General features: G+C 37.8%; 2 protein-coding genes across 2 annotated transcripts; both read right to left on the reverse strand.

Annotated features, from left to right (window-relative positions):
• Positions 1-316: 316 nt before the first annotated feature.
• On the reverse strand, positions 317-5544 carry LOC115998617 (catalase isozyme 1). Its single transcript, XM_031238224.1, has 9 exons — positions 5396-5544; positions 4978-5074; positions 4601-4878; positions 3768-4103; positions 2517-2957; positions 2324-2413; positions 1351-1418; positions 1134-1227; positions 317-649 (listed from the first exon to the last, which is right to left on the reverse strand). Exons 1-9 carry the CDS (start codon positions 5408-5410, stop codon positions 590-592), a joined length of 1479 nt encoding a protein of 492 aa, XP_031094084.1. The 5' UTR covers positions 5411-5544; the 3' UTR covers positions 317-589.
• Positions 5545-9211: 3667 nt separating this feature from the next.
• LOC116000425 (zinc finger protein ZAT3-like) lies at positions 9212-10390 on the reverse strand. The gene is made up of 2 exons (XM_031240507.1): positions 10119-10390; positions 9212-9960 (listed from the first exon to the last, which is right to left on the reverse strand). The coding sequence occupies exon 2, from the start codon at positions 9797-9799 to the stop codon at positions 9335-9337; it is 465 nt and encodes a 154-aa protein (XP_031096367.1). The 5' UTR covers positions 9800-9960; positions 10119-10390; the 3' UTR covers positions 9212-9334.
• Between the last annotated feature and the right edge of the window lie 1666 nt (positions 10391-12056).

Genomic DNA, 12056 nt, shown 5'->3' on the forward strand with positions numbered 1-12056 from the left:
TGGTATTTGCTCCCATATGACCACCGCCATTGGTGAGACTCAATCACTGGTCTTCTTTGCTCCCATGTGAGGACTCAGTCTGGTCTTTGCTCCCATATGACCACTGCCGTTGGTGAGACTCAATCATTGGTCTTTGCTCCCATATGACCAGTTGAGCTACCCAGACAATTGCATTTTTCTCGGTTATACTAATTGAGATGAAAATTGAAATGCATTCAAATCAAATTACACTTAAATAAATTGAAAACAAAACTCAATTGCACATATTATACTTGTTTAATTATTTAATTCACATCTTTTAAGCTCAATAGTCCAATTGTAACAAACTTCTTTCTTGGAGAAATATTGAAAGAAAAACTGCAGAAGAAAGGTGTATATATGTTTGCAGTGGGGACTTCCATATTACAATTCAACACTCTTATTACACAAAACTCAACATCATATCATCATCGGACATTGTATTCAAGCAAAAAAGAAAACCCAAAAATATATGTATGTGTCCTTGTAATGTGATGGACGGCCTGGATTACAGACAGACAAGCTAGCAGCTAAAATCAAGAATCAGAAGAGATCAACCCCTTCAACAGCTTCACATGTTTGGCCTCATGTTCAGCCTGGAAGCAATCTTCTGTCCCAAGGATTTATCAGCCTGCATACACAACCACAACATAGCATCAATGAATCTTGTTTTCACCCATTAAGACTTCAATCCTAAATCCCGGGACTACTCGAAGGTGACTCTGGAGCTAACAAAGGACCTCAATGAGGTAAAACCGTTTAGTTTATCAGCTCAAACCAAGAAAGTCAATAGACAATAGGCTGTTCCTATTAAAAATTGAACTTGAAATGTTGTGGTTATCAAGTCAACAATTGACCAACTCAGTTGGGGTTACTCTCAAGACTTGGGGCTACCCGAAAGTGCACCTGGGAGGTAGCAAAGGGCTTCAAAGGAGGTAAACCAGCTTAGCTGATCAGCTCAAACTAAGAAGGCTAATATGTCGTTTTTATTGATAGTGGAACTTGAAATATTGTGATTACCCAACAACCTAACAAACTCGACTGGGGTTACCCAAGACTCTACTTCTGATCGAAGTGATATATTATATGAAGATTAGGTAAGGATGGATACAAACCTGAGACCAGTATGAGATCCAAATACTGCGAATCTCATAGGTAATTCTTGGATCAGACAAGGCATCAACCCAGCGGCAGATAAACCTCTCCTGCCTGAACAAGAAGACATGAAAGACAAGGTTAAACGTGCAATTAATGGGCTCTTAGTATTTCATTAATCAGCAGAAATTCTTAATGGATATGGAGTAATAAGTACAGTAGAATATATATACATACCTGTCTGGTGAGAATGAACGGTATCTCTCCCCAGGTTGCTTGAAATTGTTCTCCTTCTCAATCACACGCTGTCACAGGAAACATGTTTATCAAGAAACAAGAATTATCTTAATCTATTTCCAAGATTTTTGCCCACAACACGAAATTTCATCACCCTCAAGCCCAATTGACACCCTAGTCCAACAAGATAATGCTGAGTAAATTATAATAATTTAACAGTCCACTAGGTGGGATGATTAGTGTCTGGTGCTCACAAGGAACCTGCCATAATGAGTGTCACAAATTATATCTGGTTCACCGTTCAGTTCATAAACTAGACACTATTAGTGTCTAATTTTTGAATATTAAGAATTTTTGAACCTATAATTCAGAAGCTCAAAGATTAATATTAAAAAAACTAGATACTATATTCTGACACTACAACATTCACTTTAAAAAACTAGATACTATATTCTGACACTACAACATTCACTTTGTTACATGTTCATAACATGTCAACATGTCGAACATTCACTTTGTTACATGTTCATAACATGTCAACATGTCGTTCAGAAACTTAAAAATTAATATTTATAAACTAGACAATATATGTTCATCAACTCTCAGAAGCTCAAAGATTAATATTAAAAAACTAGATACTATATTCTGACACTACAACATTCACTTTAAAAAACTAGATACTATATTCTGACACTACAACATTCACTTTGTTACATGTTCATAACATGTCAACATGTCGAACATTCACTTTGTTACATGTTCATAACATGTCAACATGTCGTTCAGAAACTTAAAAATTAATATTTATAAACTAGACAATATATGTTCATCAACTCAAAGGTTAATACTGTTGTTTTGGACGAGGGTCCACATGAGCCTTGATCCACATATAACTATTGAATGACCATAATTCTCATACTGCAACTATTGCTAAGAATCAACAAGATTTTTAGTAGTGCATTATATTACATACCTTCTCACGTTTGCCAGTGCAGACTGCAGCAGGAATTGGGTACCTCTCAGCGTGCCTCACAGGATCATACCTCGAAGGGAAGTAATCAATCTGAAACCAATTCAATTCAAATCACAATAAAACACTGTAAAATGGGCATATGAACATTCTTGATCCTGCAAACAATGCGACAAATTAAAGAACTGAGCCTCACCTCTTCGTCTCTGTGCATGAAATTCATGGACCCATCATAGTGATTGTTGTGCATGGAACACTTGGGAGCATTCGCCGGCAGCTGCAGATAGTTGGGACCGAGCCGGTACCTCTGAGTATCAGAGTAGGAGAAAATCCGGGTCTGCAGCAGCTTATCGTCGGAATAATAGATTCCGGGCACCACAATCGACGGGCAAAACGCCAGCTGCTCGTTCTCGTTGAAGAAATTGTCGATGTTCTTGTTCAAAACCAGGCGACCCACCGGCTGCATCGGCACCAGATCCTCCGGCCACGTCTTCGTCACGTCAAGCGGGTCGAAATCGAAGCTGTCTTCGATGTCAGGGTCGATGGTCTGAATGAAAAGCTTCCACTCCGGGTAGTTCCCAGCGGCGATGGAGTCGTACAGATCCTGTGTGGCGTGGCTGTGGTTCGCGCCGCCCACCTGTAAACACATAAATATATATCACCCATAAGTATATTAAATGCACAATTCACACATATTTCAATCTGGTATCAAAATCAATCTAGAGAACTACTATAATCCTGCTTAGAGCCTATTAAAAAGTATTCTCGCCCTAAAGAATGTATTAAGCATATAATATATAGTGTTGTAACAATGGGCTTAGGCTGCACCTTAAATGCTAAGCGCCCCTAAACCAAGGCTAAAAGGAAAATAGACAGTTGCTAGTCCGCCAACTCTACTCCAAACTTAGTCTAGCCAGCAACTTTTTTTAACTGGTTTTGAGGGAATTTTTTTTCAATTAGGCCCTAGTGCCATGGCGCCCAATTAGTGCCTAATGTCTCCTGCAACCTTGATAATATAGTGATTTTTTCATATGGAAATAATATCAAGCTTCAGTGGAGGAAGTATTGACTCTGTGTTGTAAAAATCAACCTAAGCAGCAATTTGGTACTGGGCGCCCTTAGGCCGAGCCAAGAAAGGAGGTAGCAAGGCAGCTGCCTAGCGCCATGCCCCAATTAGTGTCTAATACCTTTTGCAACATTGATAATATAGTGACTATCTCATATGGAAATAAGATCGAGCCTCAGTGGAGGCAGTATTGACCTCTTTGTGTTGTAAAAATTGACCTAGGCAGCAACTTAGTTCTAGGGGCCTCTAGGCCGAGCCGAAAAAGAAGGAAGCAGGGCGGCGGCCTAGCGCCCCGTGCCCAATTAGTGTCTAATACCTTCTGCAACATTGACAATAAATAAATATAAATGTACAATTTAACTATAAGTTTAAATTTTTGACCTTGATGGCTTCGTCTTCGAGCAAGGACTTGACGCCGCAGGTGGGTTTCCAGTGGAACTTGACGTAGTGGGACTTGCCGGCCTTGTTGATGAGAGTGTAGGTGTTGACGCCGGAGCCGTCCATGTGGCGGTAGTCCTGAGGAATGCCGATGTCGTCGAACAGGAAAGTGAACATGTGGAGGCTTTCTGGGTGGTGGGAGAAGAAGTCCAGGATTCTCCAGTTTTCTTGGATGTGGGATTTGGGGTTGGGCTTCAGCGCGTGAACCATGTCCGGGAACTTCATCCCGTCGCGGATGAAGAACACCGGAAAATTGTTTCCCACCATGTCAAAGTTTCCCTGAAATATTCATAATGACATCCACTAATTTATATGATTAAGAGATATATTTGGGAGAAGATTAAGAGATATATTCATGTAATGTAAAAATTTCATAAATTTATTGAAATCCCATTGTTTGGGTGATTAGAAAACATGTAACTCTACAACCAATCGGACTAGGGTCCACAATTCACTGTGAACTCTGGTCTTATATATAGGATTTAACATAAACACTTAACATAAATATCATGTTTATGTGTATGCTTATTATATTAAGTGTTTATATATGTCCCTATAATTTTGTGCATTATGAACATAAATTCTGTATGTTATGAAGTCAAATTTTATATATTAGATCAGGACTCATAGCGCACTGGGACCGGATCCATGATATAAATTGCAGCTTGTGTTGGTTAAACTCACTTTTAGTGGAAGTTTAATATCTAATTAGCATGACTTGTAAACTTGACCATTATAATATTTATAAAAGTAGTTATTTTCATCTTATTACATACCTCTCTAGTGTAGAATTTGACAGCAAAACCACGAGGGTCTCTGAGGGTTTCAGGGCTGCCCCTCTCATGAATGACGGTGGAGAAGCGGAGGATGATGGGCGTCTGGACGCCGGGGGCGCGTAGGAAGTCGGCGCAGGTAAGGTGAGTTATGTCATGGGTCACTTCAAAGAAGCCTTTGGCGCTAGCTCCCCGTGCGTGCACCACACGCTCCGGGATGCGTTCCCTGTCGAAATTCGAAAGCTTCTCCACCAAATGGTAGTCTTCCAGCAGTATCGGACCTGACGATATGATATCATCAACCAAAAACTCTTTAACATGATGCAGGAATACAGAAATCGACTTTCAGTTATATATATATAGTAACATATCCAACTTGCCTCTAGACCCAACGGTTAGGGAATTGTTGTTGTTCCACACCGGGGCCCCGGAATTGGTGGTGAAGAAAGGGGAGTTGAAGGCACTTGATGGCCGGTTCTGAAACCAAGACGTACATTAGTAAAATCTCAACATACTAAATTATATTATATACTAACAAAATTTATTTGGGTAACTAAGAAAACCAACAGTCATAACCAGATTAGATAGGTAAATTAAACCTGATGTTTATATAATAGCCCCCAAATTACACTAAAAAATTTGTACAACAGTGCAACGGGCTCGACTAAAAGACTAGATTTCAACACTATGAGATCGAAAGTGCAAACAAGGTAGCTAGAACTAACTACCCCATGCATGCATGCAGGGGGGTTCTACACAACCAAAACGTATACATACATACACACTATGAGTATATACCTTGTAAGGATCCATGAGTGGTAGTTGCAGGGAGGAATTGAAGAAGAAGATGAATGGAAGGATAAGCAAAGGGAGGGAATGGTGGAGCTTTTTATATTTTCAATTTGGTTGGCTTTCTCTTTTCCGGTTATCTGGTTGGCCAACTGTCCAACTTCCGACCACAAAAATATACATTCCCACTCTCTAACTTCTCACCACAAAAAATAAGAAAAAGTGATGATAAAAGTCTAGGAAGAAGGTGACTGTTTGGTATTATGCTTGTTATGTGCATATATATGAAACTGAGGCTGGGAATATTGGAAGTAATATTATATTATTATATATAAAATAACAAAGAAAGTCTATCATGACAATCAGTATTATATTGGTGCATTTTAGGGAAACTGTTCCAACTAAGTTAGTTGGATAGTTTGGTTTAGTAACTACAAGATTTCAATTAAGTTGGACTCTGAATATGACTGTATATTAGCCTTATTAGTTTAAGCTAACCAATTATATGCAATCTAAGTTGATTTGCTTTCTTGCGGTCCTTTGCAAACTAGGATAGTAGGATGCATGTATGTTATTTAACTTTTGTTCGTTACATTTTCAATTTCAGTTTCCTTTGAGTAATGGTTACGAGGTTTCCTCGTCACCCAAAAATGCACTTATACTAATTTATTGATTTTATTGTGGTCATTTACCGACTAAAGTCACAAAGCAAACTTTACCCAAATTTTCTCATAAATCCAAATCAATCATGCCTATCAGCATTGATGCTTTTTGTACCAGTGTAAAATGCACCAATACCTTTCCACACCATACACTTTTTCGTAAATAATAATTATTTTATTTTTTGTGACGGGTACAACTTATATCCGTGAATTTTTGTCGTAAATATTATGAGAAAATTGTGACTTTTGAGGGCAGCATCTAGCAGGTATACGTGGCCTTGTACTGTTCGCTGCTTCCAACGTTTAGATAAGGTTACGTACGTACGTTAATTTGTTTCTACAATTATTTTTTTTTAATGAAAATAAGTAAATATATATATATCGCAATAAAAACTAGGAAATTATTAATTTATTGATTTTTTGTGAACAACATAATTTGTAGAATATTTCACTACGAAATTAATAATTTATATTTTCTACAATTACAAGTAAATAAATAAATTAGCATTGTCGCCCATTATCCACACGCTTCTTACATGTGGCGAAGTTAATTTCTTAACTTTTTCCAACTTTATTTTAATAGTAGTAATAGCAATATGGACATTTTTTTGAGTACATAGCAATATGGACATAATTCTATATGAATCAAAATTTTGTATCACGTCACAAATTTAATTCTTGAGAAATCTTATTGGTCAAATCCGTCACACATAATTTTCTAGTACAATTTATTTTTCAAGTATAGTTTGTGAACTATTACACGAAAGTAAAATTTACCCGATGTACATCTTCGATTAGTCATTTTTCTTGTTACCCAATAAAATGTATCACTGAAATGCCTTTACTTATGGTCAACTAGTACAATTTTTCTTGTTACCTAAAAAATAAATAAATTATATCACTAAAATGCATAAACTTATGTTCGACTAGTTCATGAGGTATGCCCAGGGCCGATTTTTTTTTATTTGCGTGGCCCTATGCTGGTAAATAAGTGAGGTCCTATCAAAGTATAAATAATTGCGAATTGAAGAAAAATTGCAAAGAAAAAATGCAAAAAAAAAAAAAAAACACCTAATTTTAGGCCAATATAATCACAAATAAATATACTAATTATTAGGGAATGGCTGGACTAGGGGCCCCGAAATTTTGGGACTTTGTGCTGTTGCACATCTTGCATGCCCTAAAATCAGCCCTAGGTATGCCAACTTATGGTCAAATTTAATACTTACGGATTCATTAGCTTTGAAAAGAAAATCATTGGCACATTTAATTTTTCTAGTGATTGGGTAAATAAAAATAGTTTATAAACATATATTACAATGTAATAGAGTTAGTAGCATTCAAAAAAATAAAGGTCAATAAAAATAGTTTAGTTTAAATAATTTTTTCTTATTAGGGTGTGGTTTAGTGGAAATGACTCATTCATCCTTAACCAAAGGTCAAGGGTTAGTTCGACCATTGACTTTGAGTATGGAACAGTCTTAAATCTCCAAGCCAGTCAGCGAGGAGATTAATACGAGGACAATACATGTGCCTACAATTCAGCGAGGAGATTAGTGCACCAATTCCAAATAGAAGGTCACATGTTTCCTATTCAGCGAGGAGATTAGTGCACATCTTCGAAATAGAAGGTCACATGTTTCCTTCCCTGCAGTGCCCACACTTTAGCAGTCTTAAATCTCCAAGTCAGTCAGCGAAGAGATTAGTACGAGGACAACACATGTGCCTATAATTCAGTGAGGAGAGGAGTCCTACAATTCAGCGAGGAGTACGAGGACAACACATGTGCCTACAATTTAGCGAGGAGATGAGTCCTACAATTCAGCGAGGAGAGGACAACACATGTGCCTACAATTCAGCAAGGACGAGAGGAGTCCTACAATTCAGCGAGGAGTACGAGGACAACACATGTGCCTACAATTCAGCGAGGACGAGGACAACACATGTGCCTACAATTTAGCGAGGAGAGGAGTCCTACAATTCAGCGAGGAGAGGACAACACATATGCCTACAATTCAGCAAGGACGAGGACAACACATGTGCCTACAATTCAGCGAGGAGAGGAGATTAGTGCACCTCTTCCAAATAGAAGGTCACGTGTTCCCTTCCCTGCAGTTCCTTGTAGCGCCCACACTTTAGCAAAGGTTGTCGGTTCACAGATTGGTCTGCAAAACACTTTAGCAAAGGTTGTCGGTTCACAGATTGGTCTGCAAACTTGGGAGCTTATCCCTCCAGATCAAGAATGCATTTTATCTTTTTTTAAAAACACATGTGCCTACAGTTCAGCGAGGAGATTAGTGCACCTCTTCCAAATAGAAGGTCACATGTTTCCTTCCATGCAGTTCCTCTTCCAAATAGAAGGTCACATGTTTCCTTCCATGCAGTTCCCTGTAGCGCCGACACTTTAGCAAAGGTTGTCGGTTCACAGATTGGTCTGCAAACTTGGGAGCTTATCCCTCCAGATCAAGAATGCATTTTATCTTTTTTTAAAAACACATGTGCCTACAGTTCAGCGAGGAGATTAGTGCACCTCTTCCAAATAGAAGGTCACATGTTTCCTTCCATGCAGTTCCCTGTAGCGCCGACACTTTAGCAAAGGTTGTCGGTTCACAGATTGGTCTGCAAACTTGGGAGCTTATCCCTCCAGATCAAGAATGCATTTTATCTTTTTTTAAAAACACATGTGCCTACAGTTCAGCGAGGAGATTAGTGCACCTCTTCCAAATAGAAGGTCACATGTTTCCTTCCATGCAGTTCCCTGTAGCGCCGACACTTTAGCAAAGGTTGTCGGTTCACAGATTGGTCTGCAAACTTGGGAGCTTATCCCTCCAGATCAAGAATGCATTTTATCTTTTTTTAAAAACACATGTGCCTACAGTTCAGCGAGGAGATTAGTGCACCTCTTCCAAATAGAAGGTCACATGTTTCCTTCCATGCAGTTCCCTGTAGCGCCGACACTTTAGCAAAGGTTGTCGGTTCACAGATTGGTCTGCAAATCTGGGAACTTATCCCTCCAGATCGAGAATGTATTAACTCGGTTTTGTATTCCTAGTTTAATGAAAGTTAGTGTTTTCAAAAAATAAAAATAAAAATACTAGTACTCAAAAAAAAAAAAAAATCCATATCTCGTATGGCCAATACAATAAAATATTATAAAATTTAATTGAACAAACAAAAGATGTCACACAAAATACAAATTTTAACATGAGCAATAATAACACATAACACATATAAATAAATGCTTTAAAAAAAATACACCATTCCATTCATGCATGCACGGAGTCGATCACAGGAATCTGGAGGGGGGGAAATTCAGATCCGGCAGGAGATACTCTCCCGCCGCTTCCCCTTTTTCCGGCGAGGCGTTCAAGTCCGGCACGGTTACGCCTCTTGGCCCTCCCGGAGCCGGCGCCGACGCTTGCACAGCAATTCCTTCGCCGGCGGCTTCAATTTCCTCTTCCTGTTGATCCATCGGCTTCACGAGCAGATGCTTATACTCCGCGAATTCAGTTTCGTAGTCGAAGGCCGGCGGAGGATACGCGCCCTTCCATCCTCGACTCTTGTGGTTCTTCATGTGCCCAAACATGCTCTTAACGCTCGGAAACCCCTCCCCGCAGACCAAGCAAATCATCGCACCCTCGCGTGGCGGGGGAATTGACCCGCCGGAATTGCTTCCAGGACTTCGCTGCGCGGTTTCGATTGAGCTCTTCCCCCCGGACGATAATGAACTTTCTCTTGAACTGGAACTCATCTTCGATCTCTTTCTTCGATTCGAGAATGGTGAAATTAGGGTTTCGGTGGCCGGGCGGGAAGAAATGAAAGTGACGACCGTTGAGATTTCCGCTGAATTGAATCTTGTGAAAAGACTAAAATGCCCTTCTAGCTTCAAGCTCGCCCCTCTCAAGTTTCAACCTATTGCAAAATTAAAAAGGGAAAAAGATACCAATGTGTTTTGAAGTATTATTTTTCTATAAAATATACTTACCATTTTAACAATATAATACTGATAAATTAGGTAACAAATAAGGAAATTAGATAAATAAATTGAACATTAGTTTCCAAAATTTGACCTTTCGAGTTGGCGTCATTGTTGGTGGCCGGATGGAAGCGTTACGTTGTTGATTGGTGGAGAATAGAGGTGTCGTTGCACTATATTGCTGGTTGGTCGGGGATGGAGGTGTCACTATATATATATGTTTTTAACTAGTGATAATTGGCGATGTGGGTGAAAGTATTGGCACTAGCTTTTATAACCTCTCACATTCTTTATGATGAGTTTGTTGTGATAGATTAGGTTTTGAGGAATGAAATTTTACAACTGTGTAATGAGTTGTCATGCATGAGTTAGAGCATGGAGGCAACAATGGTGATTTATGTGACCTTTTGTGTAACTTACGAGAGGTGTGATAGATTAGGTTTTAAGTTGTGACATTATGTGACTATGCATGTGATGAAGTGAAGTGTAATGAACTAAAGCGTGGAGCGCAGGTGAGTTTCGTGACCTTTTCACGTTACTTATAATAATTACTTTCAATTAAAAAATTAATATTAAACAATGTTAAGTTGTTTTTGGTTTGAATTATTTTTCAAAATGAGCTTAATCAAAGATCATTATTATTTTCAAAAAGGAATTCATTAATACTGTAATGGCATGGCAAGTTGCAATTCAGCATTAATTATTAGCACAATAATGTAAATATTTTCTTTAAATGAGATATTCAAAGATCATTATTATTTGCAAAAAAGGAACTCATTAATACTTTAATTACGTGGCAAGTCGCAATTCAGCATTAATATAATTAGCACACAATGCAATGCATGTATATAGCACTTATATATATGTCAATAATGAAGAGCATTATTCTCTTGGTTTGAGTTAGTCAAGGCAGCTTTAGGGTGTGTTTGTAAAGCATGAAAATGACTTCTATAAAATGTTTTTTGAAAAATGAGTCATTTTTCAGAAAACAGTTTCATTTCGGTATTTGGTTGCATCCTGAAAAATTGTCTTTGTGTGTTTGGTTTTTTTTTTTTTGAAAAATAATTAAAATTATATAATTATATATTTTAATTATTTTATTTATAATATTAAAATATTTATAAAAATATTACATATTAAAAATAATATAGTTTAAAAAAAAAAAAAAAACCCACCCCCTCTGGTTTCCGCTGCGGAAACCAGAATTCCGATTTCCCAGCGGAAACCAGAGAAACGCAATGGTTTCCGCAATGGAAACCAGAGCAGTGTGGAGGGCGTTGGCCACCTGTCGAGGATGTGCGCCTGTTTTCCTGGGCGAAAAATGACTTCCGGTCTTTTTGGACGAAAGTCATTTTCCGCCAAAATGATGTTATTTTTCCCAGTCAGCGGAAATCATTGTCCGTTGACTGAGTTTTCCAATCACAATCAAACACGAGAAACCCGGAAAATGATTTCTGTAAATCATTTTCCGGATTTCCAAACACATCCTTAATAGAATTAGTCAAATAATTGGTTTTATTATAACTACAAAGTTCAATTACTCTTCATGGGAGGCTGTGTGATTCTTTGCGGACTAAAGGTATAATGCAAGTTTCACTTAAAACACACATTTGAGTAAAAGATTGTGTCATTTGATTGGACAACACACACTTAACAAATTATTGGTTGGTAAAGAAGATTTATGGTTGTAATTCTATATATTTTAAATTTTTGAATTTTTGAATCATGTGTTAATAATTTGTTTGCTAATTTTTTTTTCCTTTTTTATACTTTTATTCATTATATATATATATATATATATATATATATATATATATATATATATATATATATATATATATTCTTATAAATGTAATCCGTGCAACGTGCGGGTGAAGTTCTAGTTATATTTAATAGGAAGAAAGTTGTTCACGTGTTGTCGAGGTCCGAGAGTAACGAATTTATCCTTCGTTTATGGAATGGACTTTTGCTTTGTTAAATGATATCAAATAAAGTTGCTCACGTGTTGTCGAGGTCCGAGACAGTTTCTCCT

Source organism: Ipomoea triloba, chromosome 12 (genome assembly GCF_003576645.1).
Source record: "Ipomoea triloba cultivar NCNSP0323 chromosome 12, ASM357664v1".
Classification (NCBI taxonomy): domain Eukaryota; kingdom Viridiplantae; phylum Streptophyta; class Magnoliopsida; order Solanales; family Convolvulaceae; genus Ipomoea; species Ipomoea triloba.